The following is a 21112-nucleotide window of genomic DNA, read 5'->3' on the forward strand; positions in this document are numbered from 1 at the left end:
TTCTTTCATTTATTCAGGGTTAATGGACTAACAGCAATAGTTAATGGCCATTATGATTAATAATTCAAAGACACGATCTTTGTCCATTGCCTGGAGATGTACAAGTAATTTTACTGTCTTTGAAGAGTACACAGCATTGCTTTTATTTTTAAACTAGAGTGGCTTCAGTAGTTATTCTATAAAATAAAACTGATGAGGGTGCTTCGGGGTCGAAGGGGTAACGTTTAAGGGGAGTTTATTGCCTCCAGCCAGCTCTGATGGTAGGATTAATATCCCGATTATCATAAATACCACAAAAACATCGTGGATGATCTTGGATAATGTACCTCAACAAAGTTACAAAAACATTAGCGTTAAACCCAATTGACAAATAACAGATTCAACTGATTGAAAGATAAAGTACATAATCCTTGGATGTTAAATCCTTAATCCAAATTAATTCCAGTTTAAGATAAACTAAGAATTCAAAGTTTCATACAGCGTTTGAGTCAACGAAAATGACTCCCCCTTCCTTGCCAAAATAAAGTTTGTTTTGGGATGTTTTAGGCCAAGCCAGCTCAAATTTTATTCATTAAATCGGATTTAATGAATCCATCTATATTGAATAGATTTTTTGAAAGGCTGCATATATACCAATAACAAATGTAGAGAAATGACTGATTTCAGAATATTATTTGGCCAAGAATCCCAATAAATCTTGATGGTCGCTTTGAACAACGTGATCAGATGTGGCTAAGAGAGTTTCAGAATGAATATTTGCAGTTAAGTCAAGATTGAGCTTACCAATTTTTTGTCCCCTTCAAAGTAGTTCCTTTGGGCAGCTCGACATGAATCCATTGTCATCTGCCACGATTGGAAACAAATCAAAAACTTAAAAATGTTTTCAGTACCCTCGATCTATCTGTTAGTGAATAAAGCAATTTCTGCAAAAATTATTTAAACTTATTATTATTAGTAGAAGCAATAGTAGTGGCATAATGCAAGAAAGCAAGTATAATAAAGCATCAGCAAAAAAGAAAAAAAAAAAACACTCCCATATCACCTATTCATCCCCTCCAATAATTTGTTAGTCCTTCATTGAATTTATTCAAACTTTCCACTTCCACAACAACGGACGGAGGCCTATTCCAGAAATCAACCACGAGTTGGCTGAAGGCAAACTTCCGCGCATCTGTTCTGCAACCATTCTTCCATAATTTGAATTTATATTCTCTTGCAGTTTGGGAAAGAGGCAGAATACTATCAGCATTGAGTTTGTTCAATCCATTGAAAGCCTTAAACACGGACATCAGATTATTTCACAGGTGCATAGTCTCCAGAAACTGAAATTTGTGGAATTGAAGTCTTGGTAAGACCAACCGTTTGTTCCTTTTATCAATTTCGTTGCCCTTCCCTGTACTCGTTCCAGCAGATCCACATCTTTCCTAAAATAAGGCTCCAAGACCCGTATGCAATACTCAAGATGCGGCCTTGTAAAATGGGTTAATCACCTCCTTATTACTGCTAGCAAAGTTCCCGTACAATTACCCCCAAGGTGTCTTTCATTTACCATTACCCTGAGTGTAGTACCACCCTGCTGGTACGTTAACCTGGAATGGGGAACACCCAATACGCACTACCTTGCATTTGTCAAATGCCATTTCTCAGCCCCTCCGCCTAATTCTTTTAGATCTTTTTGCAGTAGTTTACCCTGATTACTGTCATTAACCACTCTGCCAAGCTTTGTATTCTGTATGACTTCGCTGTTTAATTGTAGACTAGTATTTGTACTTAAATTAATAAAATATATTTCTGTTTATACTCCGAGACAACCACATGGGAGTCAAAGGAGTTTACAAGAGAGAATGTTTAGAAATACAATCATATTTTGTGGATAACGTGGATTGGAACATGTGGGGGTGCATAATTCTGTAGGTTTACGCACCCTGTCAGTTCAGCCGCAACTCCATTGCAAAATAGGGCAATGGCAAACATTTACTGCATTTCATTGATGAACAATCCTCCATAGCAACTTAATCGGAATGCTACATCGCTGTCTGCCACTGAAAAGGTTAGGGTTCAATCCCTGTCGACGACTGGAGGAATAAAAAAAACTCTTTATTTGAGGCTGTAGTAAGCTGACCTCAAAAGGCAGATATAGGGGATTTTTCCCGTAATTTATTGCAGGTTTTTCAGCCCGCACAACATGAAAATCAGCCCTCTGCAGACATAATACACATGCTGTTAAGTGCGCAACTTGGGGCCTTTAATAACAATGTTTATATTTATTATTTAAGCATTGTTTATGCTTTGGCTAGATTATTTATGAAAACTGTAAACGGTCCAAGAGAGGATCCGGGAGGGACTCCATGCAGGGATGAGTTAGAATCTTTTATTGTAACCACACTGATTCTTTACATGGAACTTTATATGAAGGGAAGTATAAACTATCATTGTATTTTACTGATATGGGCATGTTTATCAGCATCGCGTTTTCAAAATTACTTTAATACTTTAATGTACAATGTTGGATACTTAAATCACTAAATAAAATCGAACTTTAGATTGGGGGTCGAGTACGGTTGTTTTGGCTGAGACAAACTGTCCCCCCCCCCCTAGTACGACCTCTATCTTCTAGAATTGACTGTTTGATTGGCTAGCTTCACACATGGAGGATACAAGGCCTTACTGTTAAAAGTTAATCTACACAGATTCAGTTGTGTAGACGTTCTCAGCTAATACAGTGGATACGTTAAATGAATTAAGAACTGGCTGGAAACAACTGTGTTCGGATTGGTGACTTCGGTTTAACGCTTTATTTAAGATTAAAACCTTGGATGCAATGTATTTCCATAGACTTCAAAAGGAATAAATTAAACTTCCAAAAAGAAGATCCTACAAATGTCGAATTTCTATTACGAAGCACTTCTGATTTAATTTGATTAAATTGGTGATTTTAGGATAAATTTCTTGAAAAACTTTAAAAATAGGGCATATACGGGATTTCATTATTTAATAATCTCAAAATTATTGAATTCCAGAGGAATGTTAAAAAAATTCCATGGAATGACGTATTTGGTTCTCGTTTAAATTAAACTTAAAATCATGATTATTTAAACTATAATTACAAATATCCAAAGAAATCAGAAATTATCACTGCGAGTTAAAATCCACTTACATTATAAACCACTGCTACAGGATGGGTTGTCGTGCAAAGACTAAAATAAAATGAAATTTTACTGAACATTAAGATAAAAGCAGACGACGACTTTATAGTAGAACTAGTTATGACGTCATAACTTAATATCCTAATTTAGACTACTGTACTTGGAGAACTTAAGCGAAAGATTACTGGGAATATACCAGGAAAGCAACTGCGTGGATGCTAAGGATTGCGTGGGCGAACTGGTCTCGAATATGACGTCAGAGAATGCTTTCTTCTGAAATTTTATTGTGATGAATGGTCTCCAATAGAAGCTGGATGATTTCTGAATTATTTTCTTCTCTGGAAAGTTTTTATAACTTTTCTTGAAACGCGAATGCCCTCGTGGCTAGTACCTAAGCAGAATTAGAAGCCTTTGATGGATTTACTAAGTAACTTGAATAATAAGCAAACTCCTAACTCAATCAGTATAAATCTACTTCATGTTCTCTCCTACTTGACAGTACAAGGAATTATTTATTCGGTGGGAGAGGCCTGTAGTCAGCCGATCTCGCCAAAGCGACTAGGGTTTCTCTATAAGTTATGGGGAACCCTACGCCTACGGTCACGATGGTACAACAGTCCTCCACATACGGGGTGGAAAAGACCTGAGTTCGAATCCCATCAATGATTTTTCTCATCAAACAACAAGCTCATCAAACCATTGGCATTCTTAATTGGATTCAGTGGAAATCCAGTTCGACTGGAGAAACACAAACGGTTTTCCGATCCATAGAAGTGCAGCTAAAGAAATGGATAAGTGGTTCAATCTGACGTCTAAGGTGGGCAAAATGATGGTGTCGATGAACTCACTACAGGAACGGATGTAGTATCTTAAAAGGTCATACTAATATAATAATTATTATAAATTAAAATTATTATAATATAACAATTTGTTAACCTGTAAAATTATTATATCATCATCATAAAGCAAAGAACAGTTTCGACATTATAAGCATACCCATAATTCGATATAGAATTTGACATTATTCCTCGTGAGTGCTTATTATAAAAATTAGAGCAGGCCAAGATAATGGATAAGATGTGATCGATCAAAGGAAAGCAGAAAGCCGGGAGACGATAGGGGCGGGGATTAGTAATGATTGGTCGTTCTTCTAGATGGAATAGAGTTATTATTAAATCGGTTTGTTCACTATAAGGAAGGGCTCCTTAAGAGCTATCTGGCGAAGGGAGCTTGCAGTATGGTATCTAGGTGCTCAGACTGAATAGTCAAGGCTAAGCAACTCTAAAAATATCCTCAGCCATGGATCATTTTCTCCACCTTTTGCCTTTTGTTCTGAAAATTAGTCTTTGATTTAGTGAACTGGTTGCACTATTCATTGTTCTTCATTCAATATCCCACTCCTGCAATTACTACTACACTGCTCGACAAAATGAACAGAACAAAATGTTTTCGATGAATATTTTATTGTGAACAGTGTTGCCGAAGGTGAATCTTTGATATAACGAGGGTTGTTCTGTTTATGTCTATTGCTTTTGATATTCCAATGCGCGAAGAATATCTGAGGAGTTTTCTTTCCATTTATAATTAAGCCATGGACTTAATATGTCACGCAGTGTCGTCTCGGCCCTATGGAAACAGTTTCAGGAGCCAGGAACCACTATAAGAAGCGCTGGACAAGTTCGCACGAAGGCGATCAACCAGAACAGACCGCTAAGGCTGAACCCTACGAGGTCCTGTCATCAACTGTCTCTCGAGGTTGCTACGGCCATAAGTGAAAAGATTTCTAATCGGACTGTGTTAAGACGGCTCAATTCAAGGGGACTCTAAGCAAGAAAACCAGTGATTTGTATCCCATTAACCCCAAACCACCACAGAGCTCGTTGAAACTGATGCCATGAACATGCGACTTGGAGCTTTGACAAATGGGGTGCAGTTCTCTGACAGATTCTAGACGTTATTTCATCTGGAAACAACAAGGAGGAATGCGGTACCATCCCTCTAACATCAGAGAAAGGAACACTTACGGTGTTCTCCTGTGGGGCGGAATAATGATCAACGGCCGCATCCTCTTCATGTTTTGATAGGGGTACCGTAACTGCACAGAGATAACAAGAACAGATTCTCGAACCCTATGTGTGCGACTTTTTAAGGGTGCGGTTGGCCCAGATTTTCATGTATGACAACTCCACTGTACATAGAGCTCAAGTGGCGGAGGAATATCTTCAAACTTGAGATCTCCTACCATTGCTGTGACCCGCACGATCACCAACTAGACTTAAATCCGATCAAACATGTGTGGGACGCTCTTGGGCGTCGCATTGCACGCTGACAGCCAACTCATCGGTCACTTGGTGAGCAAAGGTCTGCGCTGGTAGAAGAATGGGATTTGTTGCTGCAGAATCTTACAAACACTCTTATATCGAGCATGGTTCATAGCTGTCAGGCTTGTTTAGCTTGGAAGGGATCATACGTCGTACTGATGTCATTTAACCATATTTACGAGTATCTTGTATCAAATTCTATAATGTGATATTTTTGGTATTTCTTATCCAAATACTATATGTGTGCTTTGTATCTGACTGAAGTTTCACGCTGTCTACTCATTTTATTCTTATTTTATGGTACACAATCATATCAAATTTTGTCCCACTTAATCGCAAGCTGCATGAGTTAATTTTGCCGAGCAGTGTGTTTATGGGGGTGGGCGATTATGTGGCGATCAGTATTTGGTACCAGTTGTAATATGACAATTTTAGTAGGACACTGCAAGCAGGGGTTAGTACCACGGTTGTTATTTCACCTGATCCTCTTGAATGATATTGATGTGCATATTCGGGGCATGCTGTCAAAATTTTCAGATTAATGGAGGTGGGGATAGAAAAGCCGTAATTAGCGAAATAGCATTTGACGTGATGGATATGGTACAGTCGTACGGAACTAATCTAAGTATGGAGAAATGGTTCACATGGTATCTGTTCCTGGATTGTACTCTATTCATTCAATTTTGATATTTTGTTGTTATTATTAATAATTATCATTTTATTATTTTGTTATTATCTTCTTACTATACCTTACTATATTACTATTCGTGTGAAACCCATGGCAGCATGCCTTGATGGGTAAATTGTATCGTACCTTTACGTACAATAAAGATTAATTAATTAACAAAAACCAGTTTCAGGGGAAAACGTTGCTATTCACACTTGGGACCAGCTAGCTCAGCCACTGAGTGAAAAATGCCATAAAAGTTCCTAGCGTTCTTGATGGATTCATGTAGGACGGTGATTGTAATCACTGTGGACACTACTTCTGGGACAGATATATTTTCAAAAGCCATGAATATGGAGGATTTCTTTACCTAAAGAAGAGACCTCCAAGAATTAGTGATGCGAAGTTGAAAGATGAAATTTTTAGTGCACAGAAAAGTCAATGAGATATTCTGTGTACAGGTATGGAGGCCTCATTTGCAAGGTATATCGATTCGTACAGGAAATGATAGAGTTTTGCGATCTGCAAAGTTTTGGAAAATAGACATCTTATAGGATCCGACTGAGGTTTAAAACCACAAGTGGTTTGAGCAAACTTTTGCTTTCGAGCATAATGCAAAAAAGAGGATATGGATTAAAATTAAAGAGAGATAATTGTAGAATGGATATAAGAAAATGTTCCTTTAGCTTTACGAATAGAACCAGTAACCACCCAGCCTTTAAGAATAATGGTGTCAGTTTTGGCTTAATAAAATCACCTATGGCTATATTGAGCCAGTGTATTATGTCCGTATAAGTGTGTGTTTATGGGCAGATTTTTGCATTTTTCGTTGGTTGAAAAACCCAGAAATAACTCACGGGGAACCCTACTCCTTAATTCGACAAAGTAAATCCTCGATTAAACAGGCCTTTCAGAATCCCTTCAGTTTCTGACAGGTTTCGAACCCAAACCTTTCCAAACGAGGAAAAGTGGAGAAACCGCTATGCTGTCATTGAGCAAATCATATGGATTTAAAAAAAGGATTAGATAAGTATTTTGAACGAGATTCGCACCAGTGGTCAAGTTTTGTAAACGTAATATGCCAAAATGGATGGCAGGTGAGCATAAAAGTTTAAGTGAGCAGAGAAACAAGAATGGCAGAGTTACAGACAAACACGTTATTCTGTTTTTATTGGCATTATAAGAGGATACGTAACATAACCTCTGATGGAGTAAGACACGCAAAAGATGGTTACCACAAGAAACTATTAAGGAGAACTAAGAACAAGATTAATTTTTCTCGAATTTTAGACGCATAAATAAATAAATAAATTTTCTGTTTATACTCCGGGACGACCAAACGGTCAGGGGAGTTCACAGAATAGATAGAATACAAGAAACAGTACCGTATTCAGCAGTCACGGGCTTGAACCCCGGTCACTCAAGGCACGTGTACTTATGCACCCGCACGTCTGACCACTAGGCTACGGTGGCAATCTTATAAGCGACTTGGACTACACCGATGAGTCAAAAAATTATGACCAGCGAGTCGTTATGCAAATCGAAGCAATGCAGGTGAACTAAGGCGCGTGCGCGGGTTCGGACACGGTATAAAAAAGCACCTGATACTGAGCTCTGTTAATCAGTGTTACTCTTGTTCTTCAGATGGGAAAGGCAATGGACTTAAGCGAGTTTGACAAAGGCCAAATTGTAATGACCAGACGACTGGGTCAGAGCATATCCGAAACGGCACGGCTGGTGGAGTGCTCACGGTCAGCCGTGGTCAGCCGAGCAGTGAAAATACACGAACTGCCGGCGAGGTGTTGGACGACCACAGCTCATCGATGCTCGAGGTGAGCGCAGGCTCTCCCAAATGGTATGTGGAAACAGAAGGGCGACTGTGGAGCAACTCGCCGATAATTGGAATGCTGATGATGGAAGTAATGTGTCATCACACACACACACAGTACATCGAACCCTGCTGAAAATGTGGCTGCGTAGCCGCAGGCCGCTCGGGGTACACATGCTAACCACGGTTCACCGGCGACAGCGCCTACAATGGGCACGCGAGCATCGAAACTGGACCTTGAGTGATTGGAAGAAGGTCGTCTGCTCCGATGAATCACGTTTCCTGTTGCACCATATGGACGGCCGGGTACGTGTGCGTCGTTTACCTGGGGAAGTGATGGTGCCTGGATGCACCGTGGGACGAAAACAAGCCGGTGGATGCAGTGTTATGCTTTGGGCGATGTTCTGCTGGGATACCCTGGGTCCAGTCATCCATGTGCCAGGAACTCTGACGTCTATCGCCTAAAATGGTGGAATACACCCCGGATCTGTTACTCACGTTATATAACACCTGCCTCCAAGAAGGAACCTTTCCTAATGACTGAAAAATTGCCAACATCAAAGTTATAATGACAAATCCATCAAAACAGCCAGGAAAACCAGTCTTACCGTCCGATCGCCTTACTCCCAGTTGTAAGCAAACTATTCGAGAGAATGCTGCACAAGAGGCTCCTCCACTATTACGAAGTGGAAAATCTAACAAACAATGCAATTTGGTTTCAAACCTGATTGAAGCTCTCGAAACTATCCACGCTCGAAGCTCTCAAGACACTACTAGATAAAGTAGAAGCCTGTACTACCAAATATTTTCTTGTTATCAACGTCGACTTCGTGGGGGCGTTTGACGCCATTTGGTGGCCGAGCGTCCTCGCGAGACTTAGGCCGGCTGGAACGCCTCTAAACCTGTACGACAAAATCAGGAGTTACTAAAACAGAGAACGATTGAAGTACATGCACCGTATAGGAAGATAACCAGACAAATCCAAAATGGTGCCCGCAGGGCTCCGTCCTAGGACCCCTGTTATAGAATATGATTTTAGATGAATTCCTGGCCCTTGATATTGGCGAAGTCGGCGCCCAGGCCTTCGGTGATGATTTGTTACTAACTGTTGCTGCTGGCTCACGAGCGCAGATCGAAGAAAAAGCCAACCACGCGAGAGGAATTTTGCAAAACTGGGCTACAATCCATTGCCTACGGATTTCGCCAAGTAAGACCTGCTTAGTATTCATAAAGGGCAGAGTCGATCTTGCCTGATCACCGCAAGTGAAAATCCAAGGCAACACAATAAAACTTGCTACAGAAATCAAATATCCCGGAATCATCAGAGACAAAAGATCTCTTTCCAGCCCCATCTAAAGTACATTAAACAAAAGATACGGAAATATTCTGCATTGGTCGCAAGAGTGACCAGGAGGAACTGGGGACTAAACAAGCGGACCCTGTCCCTCTACTACAAATCTACCTTCATCACATATGCTTCACCACGGTCATCACGTATGCTTCACCACGGTCATCACATATGCTTCACCAGTTTGGTACAAAAAGGTAACCACATTGGTAAACAGAAGAACCTTGGACAGTATCCAGCGGTCAATAATTCTGAAAATTACACGAGATGTCTCGACGGTCAGCACGCACGCACTGCAGGTTCTGGCGGGAGTCCTCCCGCTGGACTTGGAAATCATTAGATGCGCCCTGACATACAAATTTGTATAATATGGCAAAAGAAATATCGTGAATATTCCTATCTTGAACTATACGTTGGACCTCGTCAACAACAGGAAGCTTGAAAAAACCAGACTGCTCGACCACCTCCGACAGGATTGGTGGACAGAGTCCACTAAAGGGGAAATCACCAAGAAGTTCCTCCCCAGCGTAAACAGAGTCTTTCCAAAACCCCTGAGTTGGTTCCAACCAGGGCTCCACGTCACCTTTCTGCTCACCGGGCACGGGCCATTTAATGCAAAACTGTTTAGCTTCCGAATCACTGACGATCCCCGTTGCCTCTATGGCCGCGAGGAGACATGGCAACATCTCATGTATGACTGCGACCACTATGAGGACCTACGATGCATGCTCACCACTGCTATCACCTACTTCCTGCAGAACATGGAACAACATCTTCTCAACTCGGAACATGAATACAAAGCCCTTACCATCTTTGCACAGAAACTCTTTGTTAGAAGGAGAGCACTTATCGCAAACCACCATGCACAGCACCCGGAAGCTGATGATGAATTACGAAACTAGAACTGGAGAAAACTGGAATAAACAAGAAAACTGTACCAAAATAACCTACAACCACGAATATGATCATCGTCTAGCGTTGTTCACGAGGGAACTGACAACCAGAAAGACCTACGTCTGAATCAGACAAACTGACACAGAACTTGACATGAACTGGATACAAATTATTCACACTGGACCACTAGATGGGTGGCTAAACCAAATGGCCAACGCACGAACTAAGAAAATGATATCGCCAGGACCCAAGGCAGCATCTTCATAACATGCACACTGGGCGACCTGAACAGGTTACATGACCAACCATAGGACGAGACTTGCCTCATGTATGACCCCTTTCGACTGAATTTGACTCCTGCATTGAACATGATCACCAACGAAGATCCGGTTCAGATCGCTTGAACTCTTCACGTGCTCTCTACTGCCAATGCCTGATGGCGATCTGTACTGGGCTCCCTTACCTGGTACCTTTACTCCCTTTCCCTTGGCGGGGAGGAGGAGACAGTCTCGTCTCCTCTCCTCTCCTGCCAACCATTATTCTTCTCCTGGTGGGACACGGGCCTGCCTCACTGAACATCCTAGGGTCGCCTTCTCTATCGTCCCCATAATTCTGTATTTTCCCCACAGCCTTCAGTCTCCCCCCCCACTCTGCTTAATACGCCAGCGTATAATCCCACACAAACTGCAAAAATTTAATTTCGTCCAAATTAAACCGCATATACCTCAATTGGCTTTTCTAATTCCAGCGCTCACCCTTACCGAGTTTTTTTTTAGGTCCTAGTCACTGAAATCTCAGGAAACTAGGTGGCAGGGCCCGCCACAGTAAAATTTCAAACTACTGTGTACCTGGTCTGCCTTAGGCCAAGTGAGGGCAACGTTGGATCTCAGTAGGGGTCCAGCGGCTAAACGGCCAGATGAACAACGATACGCAACACTACACATTTACAAAATCCACACCCTTTTAAATCTCTGGCTTTCCCAGTGAACTGGTACACCTACAATGAAAGCAACGTGGAGATGGGGGAAACCGCTTGTGCCGCTAGACATCAATACACTTTACGTAAACATCATTGTTGACTAGGTACTCCCTTTAATGGCAACGGCCTTCCCCTCTGGCGGTGTGGCAGGCGCTTTATCCTTCTTTCAGAAGGATAATGCGCCTGCCACATTATTGTTCGAGACTGGTTCGCGGAACACGAGGAAGACGTCCAGGTATTGCCATGGCCTCGAAATTCCCCAGACATCAATCCCATCGAGCATCTTTTGTTTGTGTTGGAACAGTAACTCCAATCTGAGGAGTCTCAACTACGGACCTAACAGGAGTTAAAGGATCTGTTGGTTACGTGTTGGTACCAGATTCCACAAGACACATTTAGAAATCTTGTAGCGTCCATGCCTCGCCCAGTACGAGCTGTTTTGGTGCACGTGAAGGCCCAACATCATATTAGGTAGGTGGTCATAATGTTTTGGCTCATCGGTATATATTGCCCCAGTGAGAGCACAAGTGTGCGTTCATGGGCTTATTTGCTTGTTTAGCGGGCTGAAAACCGCAGAATAACTCAAGGGGAAATTATCCTCCCTTTTACCCTGACTGTCAAGCTGTGGTGGTCTTCCTGTCGCTGCACGTTGGGTTCTTGTGTGATCCTCTTCGGACCAGTACCGTCACACTTCCACCAAAGCAGCCCTCGAACATGCCAAGGATTTGCTGACCCACCTTCCTAGCACCACAGATCGTTTCCCGTTCAAACTCTGTCAGGATCTTCCATTTCTCCATTGCACTGGCTTTATACAGACGAACTGACAGACACTACATATACTCCCTCCAGTCGGTGACATGATTCCTAGGTGCTGATGGATGCGTCCGCTCCTGCAGACAGGGGTGTTTTGGCTCATGAGTATATATGGACTTTATTAAAGTAATAATAATCTTTATGGATGACTTCTATAGAAACTAGAAGATGTTATTGGTAAGTTATCACGCTGAATTGCAGGCTGAATGAAAGATAGGAGACAGAGGGTGCAAGTAATGGTCTGTCTTCAGGGGAAACTAGATAACAAGTAAGGTTCTCTTCTATTCCCGATTTTCATATTGATCAGGTTATCCAAGGTAAGCTGCCAATGTGTGCTGATGATTTGGAGACGGGAAAGGTGATTTAGCAATCCAAGTCAGGCCCTGTTGCTTCAAAAAAACTTCAAGCGGTTGCCCACAAGGTCCGAAAAATGGGAACTAAAGTTCAACGCTTTAAAATGTAAGTTTATGTATTTGAGGAGATCCTAGAGTCACATATAAGAGAGAGAGAAACTAAAAGTGATTCAGAACGAAAGATTTAGGTGTTATGATTCAGTCTGACCTGAAATTTTCAATGCAGTATAAACAGGCGACTAAGAACACAAACATGGTGTCCTGTCTATGATTCATAGAACTTTGCTAGTGACAAAAAGGACGCATTATCCCTCTGACTTGCAGTGCACAACTAGTAGAATCACTGTCCTCACACATCGGGTGGTAAAGGATCGAGTTCGAATCCCGTCGATGACGAGAGGGACTTTTATGCGTCTTTTTTTTTCACAACGTGGCTGAATTAATCGGTTTCAGGAAGAGTAGAACGTTTTTCTCCCAGAAACTCCGGTTTTTCGTTCAGATAGAAAATCGACCGCAGAACAAATGCAATTTTACACGCACGTGGCAATAAGGCCTCAGTTGCTGATGCGCTCAAACCAAACAAACATTATCCCTTTATATAAGATGATGGGCCGCACCGTTTTTGAAATATTGCATTCAGCTCTGGAGACGGTCCTAACAAGGTATAGAACATTTGGAGAAGGTTCAAAGAAGGGTAACCAGGTTCCAGTTGAATGCATATCGATGAACATAAGAAGACCGGCTAAGAAGATTTATTATAAGCCATTCGCTCTCGCTCTCTCTCTCTCTCTCTCTCTCTCTCTCTCAGTTTAATGTCTGTGTAAGAGCAGGGCTTGAATAAGGAAGATCTGCTCCCCCCGTACTTTAATCATTATAATATTTGAGGGAATAACAGCAGATCGAATCTTATGAAATTCACCTATTGGCAGTGCATTGCGAACACTGGAATATAATCAGTGTGGTTAAGTCAAAGTTTGTTGTAGAGTTTAGCCGCATCAGCAACTTAGGCCATATTGCGCTGTAAGATCTCAGTCTTACAAATATAGAGATTTAGAGGTTATGGGAAAATTTGTAATTTGGGAATAATTTAATCTTTGATATGGAAAGGAATTTTGACATTTAAGAGAAGCATATATGGGGTGAATACTAGATTTAGAGATAAACGATTACAGATGTGCAAACCCCTTTTTCTCTCACGCATATAAAAAGGGGTGAAATGACAGTAAACAAAGGCAGCTGCCCATACTAGGGAAGGAGTGGTCATTAGGGAACGAGCAGAAAAGGGTTACTAGAGACAGAACAATGGGTCGGTGAAATGCAGGTGATTAAGACACGTTTGACCTATGCGGCAGCTGGACATAAGTCCCGATGGGCTAGCGTTTGGGTCGAAAAAGACCAGGTCACTGTGGCGGCTTTTTCGTAAGTTGTCAACGTTTTCGCAAATGGGAAAAGACGAAAATGGCTATCCTGGGAGACGACGGACGGCAGACATGAAAGGATTGTGCTATCCTGAGAATTAAACAAGAAAATGGCTTGGTTTGCACACGCAAATAGTTATGCTAAGTTTTTTTTAACGAATAGAAAAGATGTTGTTGTTGTTGTTGTTGTTATTTGGTTTTTAGGAGCATTAGCAACCAAGACCATATTGCTCCAAGGATATGCAGTGGTCATTCCCTGACCTTTCCGCATCCTCCGTATATGGTGGTGACGGGCTCGAACCCCGGTCTAATCAAGAAGAGTGTGCTACGCACTGCTGCTCCTTCCCACCTGGCATCGGGAATAGAAAAGAGGGAACGATTAGGTGAATTCCTGGGATTGGTAGAGAGTCCTGGGGGAGGAGGGTCAAACGACGGAGAAAAAGTTGGGGTCGTCAGTGTGAGAGACAGAAGTGGCGAGACGAGGAGTGTGGCTAAAGGGGTGACCATGGAAAGAGAGTGAGAGAAGTAAGTTGGGCAGTGCAAAAATGTAGGGAGTGCAAAAAAGGGCCCTAGACAGTAAGGGGGAAAATAGTTAAGAGAAGAAAGGTAACGGGAAGGCTAAGGATGATAAGCAAAAAGATTATGAAAGACAATAAAGTGAACCAGGAAAAGTAACGTCCTCTTGGAGAAAGATACATCTGAATGATCCGTAGTAAAGGAGGAATTGCGTATTCAAAGCAATTCCTCCTTGGAGAAAGGACGCCAGACCCATGCAGTCAAGAGTTCCGGAAAATTATCTGAAGCAGATTCAGGAGAAAGCAAATGAAAGAAAGCCTTAGAAGATAGCCTGGAGAGCCTAAGATGGAAGCTTGAAACCTCCCTGGAAAAGAAAAAGATAGAAGTAGGTGAGCGATATATTAAGTACTGTAAGTTAACAAGGAGGACTGTTGTGAAATAGTATAGTAATTAAAGAAAAGGGGGTAGCACTAGAAAGTAAAGTGAAAGATAAATTATCTCTGAGATAATAAACTCTGTTAGTATATCTATGTTAAAAAGGGGTTAGTATATAATAATGCAAGAGAAACGAGGGAATGAGTAATAGATGAAATTGATATAAATAGATATAATGTGTTAGAAGAGTAGTAAAGCTTATAAAAAAGGATTCTGAATATGTTTTAAAATTATAGATAATTGAGTTATATGAGCAACTCTGAATATAGTGTTTTAATTGATGAAGATTTGTTGGTTTAATTGAATGACTAATAACAAGTAAGGACTTTAGGATACTGAAGATTGGCCTACAAGTATATTGTAACAGTGTGGTGAGAACACAGAGCTGAATGATGAAAGTAGCATATTTGATTGTTAATATATGAAACAGATTGTATCCAGCAGTAAATGAAATAAGTATAGTGAATGTATAAGTGTTAGGAGTTAGTTAGGGCAAGAAGAATGAATCAGGTCTGGTCAACTCAGATTAGTTAGTGAATGGAAACTGTAATTAGAATGATATATGCAAGGTATCTCTGATTTAACTCTGTATGTCATATTATATGCCATCTAGTTCAGTTGTATCTCATGTTGTATATATATGTACGTAATAAATTTCATATTTTATTTTCACTTTGAGTCCTGTCATTCTAAATAACACACGCCTTGCTTGCCTAGTTAAGAATTGGCTCTCCCACAATTTGGCAAGAGAATCCTGGAAACTGATTAAGGGGAAACAACAGAAATTACCCTCAATATCCTCAGAATCTTCTGTGATATATACAGAGAATAGCAGTCAGGTGGCAAAAGGTGGGGCCTTGTAGGTTTGAGGGCACCTAAGAAAAATCTTCTGTGAGATATAGGGTAAATATATAAAAAGAAAATAAGTAACATTAAAACTCCCCCCCCCCCCCCAAAGTGCCTTATATATATTAGGGAGAATATATATTTAGGGAGAAGGGCACAGAGGAAAGTGCGCCCTCCAAATTGGAATTATAAACATCATATCCTAACGTACTATTGCGCCAGATATAAAACAAAAGAAAGGAAAGAAGAGACAGGCTAGACTACCATAATTGATGTGAGAACTTGTGCTCCCCCGTCCCTCAGTAAAATTTCTGGATCCGCCTATGCCTGTAGCTAAGAAATACTTCATACTAGGTCCGAAGGAACTTCGGCTTTTCCACATCATGGTCAAAGATAGAATGGTTTGTTCTCTCTGGCAACTTGTGTTTTCATCCCGGGAAATACACAAGTGGACCATTGATTACACGCAGTTTGTAGGCAAGACATACTGATTCCTTGTCCTTTGTTGGTTCAACGTAAACGCTTAATAACGCACACACACATCTCTCTTTCTCTCTTGAACCGAGAACTCTGAAACCACTTTTCCGTGACTTCTACGCTAATTAATCGCCAACATCCATGACACGCGATCGGAACCCCACCTTTAAACATCGCACGAGTGGGTAAAAAAAGTGACACTGCACTTGCTTTTTTTCCTACTTGAAGATATATCTCTTGGAGTTTCTTTTCGTTGGTTTTTATACCATTTACCGCGAATCCCCCAGCTGGTTTAGGTTCCGCTCTAATAAACAGAGATAAGCATTAATAACGGTGCTAAACGCTTAACCTGATACACAATATGGTTTCGAGTGAATCAATTAGTAGCGCAGTGGGGTATTCACACTCGGTTAAACGCGGGGCCTTTAGGCTTTCGTGAGTCATTTCCAAGAAATGTTAACTGGCCTTCCAGCCTTGACCTCTCGTGCCCGATTGTAACTCAGCGCTCAACACGATTAGAAAACATCCCAGGAAATCACTACATCTTATTCTATTTGAACTCGCCCGAAAGATCACAGAAGGGTAATTAGTCTCACTCAACACTGTTGTAAAGTTACACACTACCAAATACCCGTCGATAACTGATTGGAGAGTTCCGTCGGATGTAATTACACTTCTCATCTAAATTTCTAAATGGCCCCTTATTTCTACGAAATCGGTTAAGCAAAAGGACAGCGTAGATTTTGAGAATTAATCATTATCAAAATCCAAGCTGATATTCTTAAAATAATTGTTATATAAGCTGACAGGTCTTATGTATCTCTGCAGTGATCGGTATAAAGTGAACTTAGCTAGGTGTGATCACTGAATATCTTAAATCGATAGATTCATCATCATCATCATCATCATCAGCCATTTTCAATCCACTGCAGGATGAAGGCCTCTCCAGCAACTTTCCAGTTCCTTCTGTTTTGAGCACTGGCCATCCATTTACTACCCACAAACTCATGAATTTCATCTATCCATCTCCGCCTTTGTCTTCCAGGTTTTCTTCTAGCTCCTCTTCGGTACCATTCTGTTATTTTCTTAGTCCATCTGTCATCATGTCTTCGAGCTATGTGTCCTATCTAAGACCATTTTAGTTCTTTAGTTTTGATAAGAATGTCCTTTACTTGAGTTTGCTGCCTATCCATGTGTTTGCCTTCTTATCTAACAGTCTGATTCCCCATATAATTCGTTCCATTCTTCGTTGTGTAGTTCTCAGCTTCTCTTCCATTCTTTTGGTGAGTGCCCAAGTTTCACTTCCATAAGTCATGGTGGGGAGTATACATTTATTCATTATTTTACGTTTCAGACAAACTGGGATATTGCTCTTCAGTATGTGACTATATTTCCTGAATGCTATCCATCCAAAATTTATTCTTCTCTTGACTTCCAGCCATTTATCATTATTGCAGCTAATAACTTGTCCCAGATAAGTATGATTCCACTTTTTCAATCACTGCTCCTTCAATCATTATTTCTCTTTCTGTGGCATAATTGTTCATCATTATTTTTGTTTTAGCCATATTCATCTTTAGTCCAAAATTCTTACTAATTGTGCATAACTGATTAAGATTTTCCTCTAATTCTTTGGGATCGTGGCTTATGACCACAATGTCATCTGCAAATCGTAAATGGTTTAGGTACTCTCCATTCACATTGATTCCTTTCTGCGACCAGTCTAATCTTCTGAAAGCTTCCTCAAGGGTAGCAGTAAACAGCTTTGGAGATATTGTGTCTCCTTGTCGAACTCCTTTCTCGATTTTAAATTTCCTACTGTGTTTGTCTAATCTAATAAAAAAGGAGGTAGCATTCTCATATATTTTCTTCAAAATCATAATATATGGGGTATCTATGCCTTGTCTTTGCAGTGCCCGAAACATTGCCTTATGCTGTATGGAGTCAAATGCCTTTTCATAATCCACAAATGCCAGGCATAATGGTGTTTTATATTCATTTGCTTTTTCCATTAGCTGTGATATTACGTGAAGGTGATCCATAGTTGAGAATCCTGTCCTAAAGCCAGCTTGCTCTTTCGGTTGATTCTCATCAAGTATTCTTTCTAATCTGTTAGTAATGACCCTTGTGAACAACTTGTAGATGTGGGATAACAAGCTAATTGGTCTATAATTTCCAATTTTTGGTTTATCTCCTTTCTTATGCAGCAAAACTGTGATTGCATTATTCCACCCCTTAGGCGTCACACCTTTTCTGATGCACTTTGTGAAGAGCCTTGTCAGTTTTTGTGTTATGTCTCTTCCTCCCAATTTTAACAACTCTACAGTAACTTCATTTTTCCCCGGGGATTTCTGATTCTTCATTTTCTTCAATGCATGTTCTACCTCATCAGGAAGAATATCGGGTATGTCGTATTTGTTGCTAATTTGCAATCCATCTTCCCCACTCCTGGCATCATTCTCTCGCTCCTTGTATAATTCTCTATAGTAGTCTTCTACTATTTTAATTATGCCTTCCCTGCTGTTTAAAAGTACATGCTATTCTTCAGTTTCAGTATCATTTGTCTTTCTGTATTACTGCTCATGGCTGCTGATTTAAATCCTTTGTTTTCCCTTAATGCTTGTTCTACTTTTCTTGTGTTAAATCTTCTTATGTCCTTTCTGAGTCTCTTTCTAATGGTTTTGCATAACTCAGTATACTCAATTTTCTCCCTGTCAGTGTTTTTCTTGCTCTTCATTTGTCGTCTTCGGTTCATCATGACAAGTGTTTCTTGACTAATTTTTTCTTCTTTGGATTTCTTTTTCCCTATAGGTTTCTTGGGCTTTATCACTTTCAGAAAGTTGTAATATTCCTCGTCGATATCTTGGTCCTCAGCAGTCTGCAGAAGCTCAAACTTGTTCTTAAGTTACAGTACATACTGCTTTTTCTCCTCTTCTGTTATCTCAAAGACCTTTGTATTATTTACTCGAGTCAGTTTTTTTCCTTTCCTTTCCTACATCTATATCAAGTGTACATCTTACCATTCTGTGATCACTTCCAACATTTACCTTATTCAGGACGGTAACATCATTCACAATATATCTTCTGTTAGTGAGGATGAAGTCGATTTCATTAGTTGTTAATCCATTTTGACTCTTCTATGTCCGCTTTCTGTTCACACTTTTCTTGAAAAAAAGTTTTCATTACTGACAATCCTTGAGATTCTGCAAATTCCACAAGTCTTTCGTTCGCCTCTTTCATTTCTTTCACCAATTCCAAAATTTCCTATAGTTCCCCTTTCTGCGCTATTTTGTCTTTTTCCAACCTTAGCATTGAAGCCCCCCATAATAATAGTGTAGTGGGTTTTCTGCTCATCTAGAATACTCTCAATTTCGGTGTACATTTCTTCAACCTCTTCATCATCATGGCTCGATGTTGGTGCATAAATCATTATAATCTTTAGCTTGTACCTCTTAGAAATCTTGAGTATTAGTCTTGACACCCTTGGTGATGTACTTTTGAATTCCAAAATGTTGTTTTTAAAATCTTTACGGACCAGAAACCCAACTCCACCTTCACTCTTTTCACTGTTTCCATTGGTGTACAGCAGATTTCCACTTGATAAGCTTATAAGTGATTCATTTCTTCTTCTTCTTTCAGCCAAACCGATGATATTCCAATTCACATTTTCTAATTCCTTTTACAGCTCTAATATCCTGTCGGTAAGCTATCGATATTAGGATACTATCCTAATATCGATAGCTTACTGACGCTTAAATCGATTGTCTAATGTCCTAATTGTAGTTGCTAAAAGTACATATGAAATTCAAAATAACATTTTTGTTACCTTTAGGATTTAGATCCAAGTATCCAAATGGACCTTGTCTAGCCATTATCTCGTGTAGAATTATACCAAATGCGTAGACATCTCCTTTTTGAGTCCCTTTGGGATATTCAGATGGCTTTCTTAGAAGTTCGGGAGCTTTCCAAAGAAGGTCTAATGGAACAAGAAAAAAGCTCCAATTATTAAACATGCAATGAAACAAAATAATATAATTTAATATTTATTTCTGTCTGCTGACAGAAATAAATATTAAATTTTATCTAATAATTGAGAAAACCGTATTTCATGTGCATTTGGTATAGTGTTGTCAGCTTAATTTATTTAATTTCATAACTGTGTATAATTAAATATGAAGTAAAAATTAATATTTTACAATAATTAACAAAAAAAGATTTATTTCAGAAACTGCAACTTCCATAAGATGGCGCTGCGAGTAAACAATTACTATTTGATTGAAATTTAATGAGCAAAGCTAAAAGCTGTTTAACGTAGCTGAAACTGTAAATAAATGCTTTTTAAATATTTTAATACCAGGCATTTTGGCATTTTCTTTCTTTACTTTTTACATTCTTCTGTAGTCTCTCAGAATGTAGTAAATAAATACATAAATATTACTCGGATGCTTTTGGATCAAATTCAACAGGGATCGTGAACATTTCTAAGAAAATGCACACAACACGCTAGTCTTAACCTCGCCACATTATCTTCTCTTCATCTAAGATAAGCAAAGTAGCTTATTCGTAAACAGCACCTCTCCTTTCTATTACCCTACCAGCACGTGTGAGAAACGAGCATCCTGTTACTTCCAAAGTGGCTGCTCATAATTCATATTTGATTAGCTTGATGAGGCTATTTCTTATAAACGCCACTCACATCCACAGTGACAGGAGTTTATTATTTAGATTCTGGTGTACTCATACTTTCTAAGTACCCCACAAAAGCTTTATTAGTGTTTTTACAAGCCTAAATGATCTGGCACATCTTGGTTCCTGGAAATTTGAACTGGATTTTTTTCTCTTTTTGTACTGGCTATGAACACTTCATATACATTCAGCATTGACTCATGTTTTTATAGAAGAAATATTTCTCTCTATAGATTGTTTCAACAATATTTTAATACATTATTTAGTCAATAATTTATGTATTAACTCGACTGGTAGCCAGGTTGCTCAGGTAGATTAATAAAAGAATGAATAAATATAACAGCAATTGTTATTAGTTAATCTCCACTCGATGGATCCATTAACA

General features: G+C 39.9%; 1 protein-coding gene across 1 annotated transcript in view; it reads right to left on the reverse strand.

Moving 5' to 3' along the window:
- The window catches only part of LOC150082981 (uncharacterized), a 196191-nt gene that overhangs the window by 18237 nt on the left and 156842 nt on the right, over positions 1-21112 (reverse strand). Inside the window, exons 28-30 of the mRNA XM_090378342.1 lie at positions 19868-20017; positions 17532-17545; positions 16503-16520 (exon numbers count right to left, since the gene is read on the reverse strand). Coding sequence (XP_090234468.1) covers positions 16503-16520; positions 17532-17545; positions 19868-20017 — 182 coding nt within the window. The remainder of the gene's footprint in view (positions 1-16502; positions 16521-17531; positions 17546-19867; positions 20018-21112) is intronic.

Source organism: Mastigoproctus giganteus, chromosome 7 (genome assembly GCF_048544385.1).
Source record: "Mastigoproctus giganteus isolate SK-2022 chromosome 7, ASM4854438v1, whole genome shotgun sequence".
Taxonomy (NCBI): Eukaryota; Metazoa; Arthropoda; class Arachnida; order Uropygi; family Thelyphonidae; genus Mastigoproctus; species Mastigoproctus giganteus.